Below are 15,572 nucleotides of genomic sequence, written 5' to 3'. Positions count from 1 at the left end.
TAATCAAGCAGAGCACGCCTGTCGGATTGCTGAGATAACCTCTTCCCACACTGAGTCTGTGCCCTCAGGTCACCGTTCGCAGTACAGTGTCTATCTTACAGACACCTCCTCTCCTAACACCCGTTCCCAGCCCTCCACTGCCTGGCAGGGGAGAGAGTCTGTTGTACGATGTCAAAATTGCAACTATTTTCATGCTACAAGTCGGGAGTTCTGTGTGCTTATGGTAAAACCTGTAATTTCTGCAAGAAATTAAACCACTTTGCTAGATGCTGCCGTTCCCGTGAGACTCTGCCAGCTCCAAAGACGAGCCTGCACCTGTTACAACATGAACTTGCTGATAACGAATGCTTAAAGCCTGGCTTGTCCTTTTCCCGCTCAGCTCTCAGAAAGTGCAGATACCAGCTCTGCCATTCATTCTCTCCCCCCTTCGTCTAACGAGTAACTCAACCCTTAGGTAACCATGTTTGTGGATAACAGGCCTTTGATCACTAAGGTTGACATAGGGGCAAAATGCAACATCATCTCGTTATCAAAGTTTAAAAAATTTGTAATGCTGAACATATTGAAAAGGCCTCGGCCACACTTCGGGCCTACGGGGGAGATGATCTATACCCACCTGGGCAAATTTAAAGTGCACCATAGACGACCAGCCACATACCTTAAAGTTTTATATTGTCAAGAGGGATTCAGAGACTTTGTTCGGTATCAATGCATGCCACGATCTAGGCCTGGTATACTTTGGCCGCACAGCCCATCAACTCCTTCTCGCTGACGGGCCCGCTCAACAAGTACTCTCTCAATACAAGGATCTGTTTAACGACGAGCTTGGCAAGTTGCCCTTCAAATACCACATTGTTGTCGATCCCAACATCGCTCCTGCGGTCCGAGCACCACATAGTGTTCCACATGCCATGCGTGACAGAGTTCACAATTAACTCAAGCGAATGGTCTCCATGGGTGTTATTGCCGAAGTTACAGACCCATCTGACGTTCGCCATACGTTCGACATCCCCTTTGGCCGATTCAAATTTCTGAGAATGCCCTTTGGCATCAACTCCGCCAGCAAAGTTTCCCAGCTTACGATGGAACAATTGTTTGCTGAGTATCCATGCGCCATCATTGTTGGTGACATTCTCGCCTACGGACGCGACCTGGCTGAACATGATGCCAATCTGAAGAAAGTACTAGACCGTGCCAAAGACATTCAGCTCAAACCCAATCCCCTGAAGTGCAAGTTTCGAATGTCCCAGATGTTACTTATGTCGGACATGTTTTCACAAGTGATGGTCTCAGACCAGACCCATCAAAGACTGCAGCTATCATCGAAATGCCGGTTCCTACTGACGTTGCGAGTCTACAAAGGTTCCTTGGAATGGTCAACTACCTGGGGAAATTTATTCCCAACCTCAGCGACCTATCTACCCCCCTGCGAGAACTGGCACACAAGGACGCTGCATGGTCCCAGTATCCGCAGCACCAAAGAGTTTTTGATATCCTCAAGTTGCAGCTGGCTAGCGCACCTACCCTCGCCTTTTTTGCATTGGAGTTATCAGTAACGCTCACCTGCGATGTATCCCAGTACCAACTTGGTGCTGCTTGCCTGCAGACCGCTACCGATGGTGACTGCAAGCCTGATTCTTACACCTCTCGCACACTAACTGACACTGAACAACGTTACGCCCAGATCGAAAAAGAATTGTTAGCAGTGGTTTTCGCCTGCACGAAATTCAAGGACTTTATTTTTGGGAAGTCTGTGAGTATAGAAACTGACCACCAGCCATTGGTCACTATTTTGAACAAACCCATCCACACTGCCCTAGCCCAACGACTGATGTCTCGCCAAACCCGTGCTCCCCTGCCTGTGTCCCAGCAGCTTTTGCAGCCACAAGTTTGTTCCCCGCCTGCAGTCCAGAAATAACTACAATTCAACGTGATACACTGAAACATTTTTTTGACAAATCCAGTAAGCCTCTTAAACCTCTCGCCAGTGGTCAAGTGGTTCGTCTCCAGACCAACAAAGGATCTGGCCGTCTGGGTCACATCTACGGCCAAAGAACCACGCTCTTATCTGGTTGAAACGGACGGAGACACAACCGTCAACATATCCTTCCAGTGAAGGAACCGTGTCCTGTGATCCATATCCAGATGTCACACGTTTTGTATACCCTCCCACTACCGGTCCTGCTGCTCCACTATCAGTGACCGTTTCCACCGCGGCCTCCCTACGGCGTTCAGCGCCTAGCTCGCCTATTTCAACACCTCCTCGCCCCATCGGGTACCCGGTCACTTCCCCCATTCCTTCCCCGGTATCTTTTCCGGTGAAGGGAAGTGAGGCGGATTCGTACCGCACACGCGCCGGGCAGGTTAGCAGGCCACCAATTAGATACGGTGATTTTGTGTTACTATACAAACTCCCCCATGTGCGTTATTCCGCCACCTATATCGCTTAGCCATGTTCCTAGGTACCGTTGCTTTCTTTTGTTTCTACAAGGAAAGATGTAGATTGGTTATTTCCTACTAGCCAATTGTAGTGCTTGTTAGTAGTGGCTCCACCTAATATGCGTTTTATATTAACAAGAGCTTGCCTGCACCATTCAGTACGAGTAACTGCTAGGACCAGTAATGTCCTGCAGATCGATGCTGTAAGTAGATCCAAGAAGATCATTCTAACAATACAAAAACAAAAACTATGCAGATTTTGGTTTTCAACTGAAAACTCATGGAAACCCTGCTTTAAGAAAAATCTAAGAGAAATCGGTTTCATATTCTTTGACTACCAAAGTAATACATCCGGCCACCATTCTAGTTTATTCAGTGTTGTTATCTCCTGGAACCTGATATGGCTGAAAGCTGTATTTTGATAAAACTATTATTTTATTTGTCAGGAGCTTGTATGGCAATTAATGTATTCAATATCACCTCTTGACATAATATTAATGACACTTTAAAAAGTGAAAAACAAAGTACTGGTTCTATTCTGGAAAATTCCACTAAAACTGAAAAGATGTGGTAAATTAGTAATTAATGATCAACCTAGCAATTGTAGGAACGAGTAGATTAATAGTTTGTTCTGAAAACTTAGGAAAGAATGATTTAAGGAGTATGAAAATGCACGAGAGAAACAAACATTAAAGTAGGCAGAAACATTTGTATTAATTACACAAATGTTCTTTTATATTTAACCAAAACAGAGGCAAAGACGATTGCTCATTTTGCATATATTCCTGACATCTAAAGATGTCATCAATTTTCATAGAACTATGAAAGTCAAGTATGGTGAGCATGTTTAAATTTGAATATGGATGATTAATACAATTGTTTTGATATTCAAAACAACTTTACAATAAAACATTTTAAATTAAAAACTGAAAATTTGCTTACTTTAATTTTTGTACACTGTCAACACTCTGATTGTTCACTGCAGATGAAGTCATTGTGTTAAGAGCTTACAAGAGCCACATCAATTATAGTCTACAATTTAAAAAGAGCCCATTCAAGGTAAAAAAAATGTACTGAGGAATGCTGCATTTAAATCAACTGATTAAGATTGCGGTGATTTTCTTTAAGACGCCATGGAATTTCCATTTCACTAAAATCTATACGAATATATTACTCACTTCCAAAATCATGTCTCACCAAGAGTTGACATTTCCCTTACTCTGGTCTTTTCAGTGTGTCCTTAAATGAACTACTGGTCTGTAGCCACCAGAACATGTCACAACAACACACAGATTTCACTTACATCAGTTTGATCACTGAGCTTGTCTACCAGGAAGTGTGTGGAGTTGAATATCGTTTTTGTTCCAGGGTGCAGTTTGGGAGGTGGGATTCATTTCCTAAACTAGAAGCAGACAATGCTTGCTGAGTATTTGGAAAATCATATTCCAAAAAGATTACAATAGTTAAACCACATAAAGTAACTTTTTAAAGAAAACTTTCACAAAATGTCTTTAAAACAAAGCCATAAGAGTACCAAATACACGGACAGCAAATTAATTAATGGCAGCAAACCCATGCTTGGGAAATAATTTCCAAATTATCAATAAACTGAAACAAAGAAAAATTCTGAACTCAATTTCCTTCCTATGAAAGTAGTATTTCACCTCCCAACCATTCATCATCCCCAATAACCCAGAAGTGTTGACTGGAATCATGTAAACAAGTCATCCCAATTTTCTATCTTTAATTTGTGTTCGGCTAATCGATTGCCCAATGTGGCAATTAGTCAGTTAGTTGGTTTGGCTCCATTTTGGGCAAAATATGTAATTAAAATTCCAAATGGCTGAACTGTCACAAATCTGTTTCAGTCTAATTAATGGAATACGTCTCGCTACTTGGACAAGAACGTGAGATGTACAAAGAAAGATGCACAAAGTATGATAGAGAACAAAGCAAGTTTATAGATTGGACAGATAAAAGTGGGAGGAAAATGGGAAATATCAGATTAAAATGAGAAAGGGGTAAAATGGAGAAAAGGGGCTCAGCATTGTACAAGCAGCTATATGTATATGACAACAGCCGAGCTATCAAAACATGCATTCACCAAATTAACTAACTGAAAATTTCAGGAAATAAAACTCCAGACTTCAAACTATTGAAGCTAATTGAACTTTAAAAAATAATCCTTTTTTGTAGTTACATTTTCCTCAATTAACGTAACAATGTGTACGTTTACAACTCAACAGATACAACAGAAGAGAAATTGCAAGAAAACAGAAAAGGTTTGTGACAAAATGTATAAAACTTTTATTGCAGAAATACATTTTAATACATTTTTTCCACTGTTTAAGATTGAAGTTATTTTTTTTTTTAAAGAGCATTCAAGCTGTGATGTAAAATTGGATCATCTCTTAAGGGCTGCAATCGTCGGTGCACACTTCGATATGGTCGAGGACTAGGGATCCTTCACTCCATTGGGGCATTCTAAAATATGGTGAATAAAATAACACGTTACCTGTTGTAGCTAGTTTTGTTCAACTAGCTTACTGATTGAACCCAAAATGAAACAAGTCGTTATTCTGTTCACTGTGATTTAGCCCAAAGCTTAAGCAGTGTAACATTAGCAGATGTAACCCTGTAGGTACCCTTTACTTAAATGGGTAAAATTGTAGTTTAAAGTATCCCGCACTAAAAAAGATTGTAATCAGCAAAATCAATATCCTATCGATATGCTAGCACAGAATTAAGCACAATTCTCATGCAAGGTGGAAACTGCACAATCAGATTAATCAGAAACTGGATACTGCCGTGTTTGGTTAATGTTGCTTTAAGACAAACAAAAATAAATTGGAAACTAAACTGCTTCATTATAGATTAACAGCATTATTGTAATTTAATGATTGCACTGATATAGTTGTATGTTTGCAGTGAGCATTAATACATCACCTCCCATCAATTGGTTTTTGCAATTCATGGAAAGCAAGTTTATCCCCACACATTGTTCTTGTGAATCAGTCGTGCAATGCCTCACATGATAGCAACATGTAATGCGATAAAGCATTTTAATACTTGTACAGCTGATTAAAATATGCAACGCACTTCAAAATTGCTTTCAGCTACACAAGCCAAAGACTAAAGTTTGTGAAATACAGGGGGCCAATTCTATAGCACGCATTCTAAAATCATATTTACAAGAATAAATAAAAAGGCACACAATACTCAGCACCTCATACAATTTTGAGTATTCGATTTTTATTTCAGATTTCCAGCATCTGATTTTTTTTTATTACTTCTTCAAAGTAAAATAATTAATTACAGAAAGCTGATGAAACAGGCTATAATGGCCTGCTGTTTTTGTGCCCATCAAAAGTAATCATCGTATTAATTGCATCAAATCAATACCAGTTTTTTATTCTAATTTATCTGGGTCCCTCTTTATAACTTTATATATTTCAATTAGGTCTCCCTCCCTCAATCATTCTTCATTCCAAAGAAAATAACTTCAGCTGATCTCAAAAAGAATAATTTTAAACAATTATTTCCAGTGCTGACAATATCTGAGCAGCACTGATGTAACTTCAGATTTTGCTGTAATAAGATAGTCCTTGGAAGAAGTGTTGGGCCTACGAATGCTCTAAGCAGCCAATAATTTTTCAATAATTTAAAGTGCCCTCCATAATGTTTCTGACAAAGACCCATCATTTATTTATTTGCTTCTGTACTCCACAATTTGAGATTTGTAATAGAAAAAAAAATCACATGTAGTTAAAGTGCACATTGTCAGATTTTGATAAAGGCCATTTTTATACATTTTGGTTTCACCATGTAGAAATTACAGCAGTGTTTATACATAGTCCCCCCCATTTCAGGGCACCATAATGTTTGGAACACAGCAATGTCATGTAAATGAAAGTAGTCATGTTTAATATTTCATTGCATATCCTTTGCATGCAATGACTGTTTGAAGTCTGTGATTCGTGGACATCACCAGGTGCTGGGTGTCTTCTCTGGTGATGCTCTGCCAGGCCTGTATTGCAGCCATCTTTAGCTTATGCTTGTTTTGGGGGCTAGCCCCCTTCAGTTTTCTCTTCAGCATATAAAAGGCATCCTCAATAGGGTTCAGATCGGGTGATTGACTTGGCCACTCAAGAATTGACCATTTCTTGGATTTGAAAAACTCCTATGGTGCTTTAGCAGTATGTTTGGGATCACTGTCTTGCAGTAGAATGAACTGCCGGCCAATGAGTTTTGAGGCATTTGTTTGAACTTGAGCAGATAGGGTGTGTCTATACACTTCAGAATTAATTATGCTACTACCATCAGCAGTTGTATCATCAATGAAGATAAGTGAGCCAGTATCTTTAGCAGCCACACATGCCCAGGCCATAACACTCTCACAACCATGTTTCACAGATGATGTGTTATGATTTGGATCTTGGGCAGTTCCATCTCTCCTTCATACTTTGCTCTTGCCATCACTCGGATACAAGTTGATCTTCGTCTCTTCTGTCCACAAGACCTTTTTCCAGAACTGTTTGCTCTTTTAAGTACTTCTTGGCAAACTGTAACCTGGCCATCCTATTTATACAGCTAACCAGTGGTTTGCAACTTGAAGTGCAGCCTCTGTATTTTTGTTCGTGAAGTCTTCTGCGGACAGGGGTCATTGACAAATCCACACCTGACTCCGTTAGAGTGTTTCTGATCTATCGGACAGGTAATTGGGTATTTTTCTTTATTATAGAGAGAATTCTTCTGTCATCAGCTGTGGTGGTCTTCCTTGGTCTGCCAGTCCATTTGCGATTAGTAAGCTCACCAGTGCTCTCTTGCTTCTTAATGATGTTCCAAACAGTTGATGTTGGTAAACCTAAGGTTTGGCTGATGTCTCTAACAGTTTTATTCTTGTTTCTCAGTCTCATAATGGCTTCTTTGACTTTCATTGGCACAACTTCGGTCCTCATGTTGATAAACAGCAATACAAGTTTCCAAACGTGATGGAAAGACTGGAGGAAAGTCTAGGTGCTGAGAGTTCTCTTATACCTGCATTAAGGAGGCAATTAAACACACCTGAGTAATTACAAACGCCTATGAAGCCATGTGGCCCAAACATTATGGTGCCCAGAAATGGGGGGACTATGTGTAAACACAGTTGTAATTTCTACAGGGTGAAACCAAAATGTATAAAAATGCCCTTCAATGAAACCAAAATATATAAAAATACCCTTCAATAAAAAGTGCACTTTAACCACATGTGATTTTTTTAATTACAAATCTCAAATTGTGGAATACAGAGGCAAATAAACGATGGGTCTTTGTCCCAAACATTATGGAGGGCTTTGTAAATATACACATTCAAGGCATGCAAGGTAGGAAAATGCTGACCCAAACAACATTTCCCAACACTTCACTTCCAGCAAGGACTCTTTTCATTCTCCACATCACATTAGTAAACACCTTCCACATTCAGGATTCCATTATATTTTATTGATCAAGCATTTTCCTCACTTATCACCTTGCCTTCACTTTCTGCCCATATTCAATGGATCATCTTCTAAAATTTCAAATGCCATCAATTGTGATCCCACCAAACACTTTCTAAATCCCCTTTCCCCAATGGAAATCAGTTTGTACCTCCATTTCTACCATCAGACCTGTTTGATCCCTTGATACATTTACATTTAGACAGCAGAAGAGGGAATCATTGCCCTTTAACCAACTCTCTTCCCACCATCTTCAACAATTTCCAGACTGTTTTGTTGTACTTATCATAAATTGTTGCATTGAACTGTCTGTTCACAATGTGATTGTTGCATTTGGGAGACCAATCATGGCTTGGTGATTGTTTTGGAGAATGCTGCTGTTCTGTTCACAAGTCTGACTGAAAGCTTCCACTGTATTCTTCTGTTCTACTGCCACCCTTCAGAGTCTGGTTTCCTAGTGTTCCAATTAAAATCAAATAATACTCGAGGATCAACACCTCAACTTCAAGAAAGAAACATTATCTTCTCTGTACTCAGCATAAAGTTGAACTACTTCAAATAAAGCAGCAGTTATTTCATTTATAATATTCTTTTCCTAATTTTAGTTAATGATTCTACTGCTAGTTACACCTCCTCAAGTTCAATATTTCGTCATTTATTTCAATGTGCTGAGTTTTCCTTTGATCAAGATATTTCTCATGTCTCCCATTCTATTAAAATTGGCTTTCCCTTTGTTTACACCTCCCCTCCCCACTTCATTGCATACAACATTTCTTCTTTTCCTTAACATTTCCCAATTCATATTTTAAAAAATTGACATTTTAACAGTTTCCCTCACTGCAGATGATGCCGGGCCCAAGTATTTCAATCATTTAAAAAATATGAAGCATTCTAATGATGTTCGATCCCTACGTTTGGTCAAATTGATTAAGGAGCTTTAGAACATTAAAGCAGAGTGCATAAATTGTCCTTCAATTTTAAGATTTAAGAAACATTTTCATTTCGCTCACGTATTCCATGTGATATGAAATTTATGGACGTTAATAATGTCAAGGATATGATCAGGCTAAAGGCTAATGCCCTACAATCAAGCAGTATGGCAATACACAGTTACAGGCTACAACAAAATAAAAATTCAGTATCAGGCATCAAATTTGGTTGAGAATGTGACAAAATAATTGACAATTTAAATAAAATATATATAAAAATTCAATGACAGTTTATAATTAACAAATGTTGCTTAACATCACTGATAAGTAGAGCCAGGGTGTTTAGGCACTAAAAAAATCAGAATTAGGCAGGCATAAAGGCATAATCATTTTTTTAAAAAAAGGCATTTATTGACAAAAAAAAGTATAAAAAGGCATGTATTTCCACCACCAAAATATGGTTAAAAATGATATACTACAGGTATACTACATTACGTATTAGAAAAATATTACATTAGAAATACTACATTAAATGACCAGTTGCCTGGTTGCACATAATTTACTAACATTTTTCAAATTTTCTACAGACTCTATATTCCTGTCGATATCTTGTGCATTACAACTACCTTTGAGAACTTTAAGCTATATTTTGTATTTCTTCAAGATCTTTGTTCGCTAAAATCACTCTCACATTTTCCTTGTATGTCTTTACCTACATCGCCAGGAACTTTACGAATATCGTCAGTTACTTTGTTGAAAACCTGCAAGTTATTCACTAATGTTTCGCCACATTTCTCAAGAAAACTGGTAGCTTGTGGGAAGTTTGCAAAATTGGAAGCAATAAATTAATTTTTGGAGAAGACTGAACCAGCGGGCAGCGGCACGAATGAATGAACGACCGACGGTGGCTCCCCCAGTTTCGCCCCAGTGGTGGATTTTTGTTGTTGTAATTTACACTATGTTAACAGGTTAATAATAATAACATTAATATTAACATGTTAGCATAGAAAATGTAATTGTAATCACGGTACAACTAGAGAAAATAGCACAATCTTTTAGCAAAACGGCACAAAGCCTGATTTAGGCACTCGATTGTGAAAAAGGCGGTATCTTGGTAAAATCATCAGAAAAGGCATGAAAAGGCATTGATGGCATTTGTGGCAAAATCCTGGCTGCACTGATAAGTAAATATGTACTGCATAAATATTTCTCAAATTAATGAATCCCAGCTAATGAGAACGCTTATTTGTTTTCCTTTAGTCCAACAATCTTTTATCTTATCTTTCAGTTCAGATAAAAAGTACAAAAATTAAAAAAATTGGAGAAAATAAAACCTTTCAGATTCAGGCTAGCAAACTGTCAGATAGAGGCGGGTTTTCATCTCCAAAGGAACTTAGTTTACGAGGATAAAGATCTTCAATTCCAGAGAAACTTTGTTGGTTAAAGTAATGTTTTCATCTCCTTCGTTTCCTCTGAATGCACACCAATTTTACACAATGAAAGGGGGGACTGCTAACTTTCAGGTCGCTTCAGTCTCAAAGTTCAGACATGGGCTGTTCAGATCTGCAGCCAGTCAACCCATGTTACCATCAATGTTGCTGATGAAAAGCACCATCAAAACTTGTTACTTTTCATGCAATGTATATATTTGCACTAATAAGACTAATGAATGTAAATGATGTAATTCCTATTTATGATCAAATTGTTCATTGGAAATTATGACACAGAAACCTGAAGCACATATTCCTTGACTTTACAGAACTTGATAACTGACTGACCAGATGATGGAAAGTCAAAGTCTGGGAAATCATTGTCAATTTTACCTGTTCAAATGTAGCCCTTCGGAGCACATCTTATTATCCCCAAGTGACACAAACAGCCCAAATTTGAAAGCAAGTGGGTTAAATTGAAGGGGATTGAATTAAAAGGAGTTTGAATGAATGTAAGATGTTCAAGTGGGTACACTGTTAACAATGGATGCTGCAGGAATTAATGATGGACCGTGGCTATATATAACCCACTTCAATAACTGTGAAGACTAATTTCTCACACTAAAATATGTGGTATGCATGGTTACTAACAAGATAAAATTAAATTGAAAAGTAAAAAGAACAGAGCCAGTCATGGGGAATAGATAATGCTAATAGAGCTTTATGCACTGAAAATGAGCTTGGTCTGCCCATGTCCATTGGTTCTCCCAGTTGCTAACCATTTTTACTCCTCTTCCTATTCCCACACTGACCCTTCTGCCCTAGGCGTCCTACACTGCCAGAGTGAGGCCACACGCAAACTGGAGGAACAGCATTTCATATTCCACTTCGGTAGTTTCAACCCATTGGTATGAACGATGAATTCCCCAAATTTAGATAACTAACAAAGGCACCTCCCCTCCCCTGTGCCCTGCCTGTTTTTCTCTCCCCCCCCCCCCCACCCCCTGCCATTCCACCAGCAACCCTTCACCTGGTTTCACAATTCATAATTCTTCAATCATTGTCTCACACCTTTTGGCTTTTCATCTCTGGACAATATCTAATCATCTGTCTATCAAAGAATCCCTCATCCTTCTGCAGTTGTACATCCTTCTGCAGTTGTACGGAGCCCTAGTGAGACCACACCTGGAGTATTGTGTGCAGTTTTGGTCCCCTAATTTGAGGAAGGACATTCTTGCTATTGAGGCAGTGCAGTGTAGGTTTACAAGGTTAATTCCCGGGATGGCGGGACTGTCATATGCTGAGAGAATGGAGCAGCTGGACGTACACACTGGAGTTTAGAAGGATGAGAAGATATCTCATTGAAACATATAAGATTGTTAAGGGCTTGGACACGCTAGAGGCAGGAAACATGTTCCCGATGTTGGGGGGAGTCCAGAACCAGGGGCCACAGTTCATGAATAAGGAGTAAGCCATTTAGAACGGAGACGAGGAAACACTTTTTCTCCCAGAGAGTGGTGAGTCTGTGGAATTCTCTGCCTCAGAGGGCGGTGGAGGCAGGTTCTCTGGATGCTTTAAAGAGAGCTAGATAGGGCTCTTAAAAATAGCGGAGTCAGGGGATATAGGGAGAAGGCAGGAATGGGGTACTGATTGGGGATGATCAGCCATGATCAGATTGAATGGCGGTGCTGGCGCAAAGGGCCAAATGGCCTACTCCTGCACCTATTTTCTATTGTCTATCTGTATCCACACTTTTCAGTCTTTCTCCTGTCCCTCATCTCTTCCGGCTTTCTTTCCCTGCCACCATCAGTCTGAAGAAGTCCTGACCTGAAACGTCACCTATCCACGTTCTCCAGAGATGCACAAGAAGGAACTGCAGATGCTGGTTTACCCTGAAGATAGGCACAACATGCTGGAGGAACTCAGTGGGTCAGGCAGCATCACTGGAAAAAAAGGAACAGAGATGGTCCTTTTCTCCAGAGATGCTGTCTGGTCCACTGAGTTACTTCAGCACTTTAGTTTTTTTTCCTTCTAATTTTTAGCCTATTTACAGAGGAAGCAAAGCCAGTTTACAAGCAATGCAATAAAGGGTCTTACTAATTTGATTAATTATTTAGTTATTATCTATATTACTGCAGTGATTATACTTCATATATGTTTATTAATAGCTTTGGAAGTTAAATACTGGATCCAGATCCACAAAGATGCCCAAAGCACTGTCAACTCTCCAGTTATGATATTTGCTGCTCCTAATTGGTGCAATTATTACATGTCTCAAAACTAATTTTGAAGAGGGCATATTTTGAATCTATTGAGCCACTCGTTAAATTGCATGTCTGCAACAAGCAATTCTTGAATTTTGGATTTTTGTAATATGGAGACATTAGGATTTATTGCATAAAATCTGGAATTGACCTACAATGGCTGCACTGCAGCTGCAACATTGATGGTTTAAAAAAAAACTTGTTAGTAGATTTTGAAGCTTGTACCTGTAGAAATCTAAAGAATGCTTTTTTCCCACTGGCTATTGTCAGCATACAAAAATGTTAAGCATCTGCCAGTACATGGCCAATTTATTGCCAACTGGAAGGATCGAGACACAGAAACGATAATCTCAGTCATAGCCAGTGATAATGGGTGATCTGGAAGGGGTCTTCCTTCAAGCTGATGCGGACTCTACACTGTAAATCCTGCGTACCCCACCTCCCTGTGCACTTCTCTTCTTGCCTTTGCTGATCTTGTCACAAGACATATAGTGATGACCTTGAATTTGGTCAAAAAAGGCACGAGTGCGAAATTGTAACATTCAAAAATGAAAAATAAACTGTAGGTTCAAATATGAAAAGATTTGTATCCATATAACTATGTTGAACTGAAATAACTTAGAGTATGGGTGAGTTTTATTCAGATGGATCAAGGTTTAAATTAAAATTCAAACTGCTGCTCAAACCCTTTTCTGGTTTCCTGAGAAATTTCCCACACGTAAAAAACTGCCGCTAAGTTTAGTTTATACAGCATGTTAAATACCCATTGCAATAGCATATAGAAACATAGAAAATAGGTGCAGGAGGCGGCCATTCGGCCCCTCGAGCCAGCACCGCCATTCATTGTGATCATGGCTGATCGTCCCCTATCAATAACCCGTGCCTGCCTTCTCCCCATATCTCTTGATTCCACTAGCCCCTAGAGCTCTATCTAACTCTCTCTTAAATCCATCCAGTGATTTGGCCTCCACTGCCCTGTGGCAGGTAATTCCACAAATTCACAACTCTCTGGGTAAAAAAGGTTTTTCTCACCTCAGTCTTAAATGGCTTCCCCTTTATTCTAAGAATATCATTGCATTCTTCAGAGATTAATTACAACAATAACATTCTAATGCCTTAAATGCAATTCATGATTTCAGATAGCAGCTTTCTCCCCATAATCTAAATGTGCTTCTGTTAAACTGCATGTGTGCACTTCAAGGAAGGTTATGTGTACAAAAAAAATCTTTAAATGTTTTTGTAAATTCACTGACTGGTACCCACACTCCACTCAACCTTAACTCCCAACGTCTACACCCGGGTTAAAACCCCCTTCATTTGTTTTTATATGCAGAATTTGTATTTAAGCTACTTTAAATAAATTTCAGAGATTTGGAGTTTACTTTAAATAAACCTTGGGATTCCATGAAAGTCAAGAAGATATGGGACCAACTGAAATAAACTAGCCTAAGGATTCCATCTTATAGCTCCTTTTGATTATTTGCTCCGTTTTGGAAACAATGGATTTTTATATCCAAAGTCAATTTCACCCATACCTTACAACATTTTTTAATAATTATAAAAATATACTGAAGCTACATATGTATGGTAGACAGTTAGAACTAAACACTTGCAATTTGTTATAAGAAACTACTTTGAATTTTAATCATGTATGGGACATGAAAGAGCAAAGGTAACTCAAAGGAAAGTTCAATTTCTAACTCAGAAGGAATGTTGTTGTTTATTGAAAATGTAAATCCAACTCAAATAGTCATTAGGTAGTGGTTATTGTATCACCCGAACAAATAAATGGCCATTACTTTTCCCAACGTGCAAATAATTTCAATATTAGGCACCATCAACACAGATTCACTTACTGGATTACAGTCCAGCTTCATCTCAGCTTTCTTCATCATTAACATTAATTTTGATTAAACCATAAAGTTACAACAAAAAAAAATTGAAGGAAAGAAAAGTCTCAAGGTCAAAAATGCTCTTGTCTCATTTACAGAGCTGTACCTATTGTACCCAGTGTCTCAGCTAATCAAAATAATGCATTCAAAAGAGATGAGAAGACAAAAAGGGGACAGAAAAAGATCAAAATAGAAAAACATTGTTCGTGCAAAAACATCCCTTAGAATGCCAAAATCATCCACTGGACGTCGTATTACTAATATTAGGATCCAAAATCTTAACATATTCAATAATATGAGGGGAAAAAATTAAACCAGGCCTTTATTACCTGAAGTACGACCCAGTCAAAAATAATTTAACATCTCTTCCAGAAGACATCAAAATGTTATATTGTGTAACACTTCCGTAATAAATGAAGTGGAGGCTCAGAATGTGCCCTGTAGTGCTGCTTGCATCACAACAATCTCATTCAGTGGCAATAATGAAACCGATAAATAAAATCTTACGCTTAAATTAGGAAGGAGTGCACATTCGGATTACTAAAATATTTTTCTTAAGAAAAAAGTAGAAGACACAGAAGGGCTCCAATTATCAAAATCCATAGTCCAATAATCAGGCTAATGCAAATTTGGGCAAAAAAGTTATTTTCCACTTACAATGCTGTGGAACGGGCTGAAATTACCAATGATGTATAAAACTCTTATGCCCTCCACTATTTGCCTTTCCCCATGATCTTTCAACTCTTCCATTATGTTTATTTTCCTTTTCATCCTTCCTTCTCTGCATTGGCCCTACTGCTCCATACCCTACTTGACGTTTGGTCACAAAAATATTACTCAACATACATCATCTCACCTACAACTTTCAAGGTTCAACTCCTAACTTTTTGCAGCCTTTCTTTGCCTTTTTTAGTGTGTTTTAAATAGGTATTGTCCAGTATTCCATTTCTTTCTCTGATATTAAGGATGTTAATAATCGCATGAACACAGTTATTGTTTGTGACTTCAAATCTAAGGCCAATAGGAAATAGACATCAAAGCAACACTAAAATAAAAAGGAGCAAGACTATTAAAGGATTTTAAGCACGTCAGAAAAGGATCATGATTGGTGTGAATAAATAGGCGCGAAAAAACAGAATAA

General features: G+C 38.6%; 1 protein-coding gene across 3 annotated transcripts in view; it reads right to left on the bottom strand.

The window, feature by feature from the left end:
- Positions 1 to 15,572, bottom strand: part of tdrd3 (tudor domain containing 3) — an 83,765-nt gene that overhangs the window by 12,389 nt on the left and 55,804 nt on the right. The window contains exon 13 of one of the 3 annotated variants that reach the window (XM_033022316.1): positions 4,723 to 4,923. The exons of the other annotated variants lie outside the window; for them this stretch is intronic. Coding sequence (XP_032878207.1) covers positions 4,906 to 4,923 — 18 coding nt within the window. The 3' untranslated portion in view covers positions 4,723 to 4,905. Of the gene's footprint in view, positions 1 to 4,722; positions 4,924 to 15,572 lie in introns of those variants that run through there. 3 annotated transcript variants of the gene reach the window in all.

The sequence above is a fragment of the Amblyraja radiata genome, chromosome 6, assembly GCF_010909765.2.
Source record: "Amblyraja radiata isolate CabotCenter1 chromosome 6, sAmbRad1.1.pri, whole genome shotgun sequence".
NCBI lineage: Eukaryota > Metazoa > Chordata > Chondrichthyes > Rajiformes > Rajidae > Amblyraja > Amblyraja radiata.
This window is presented reverse-complemented; position numbering and strand designations above follow the sequence as displayed.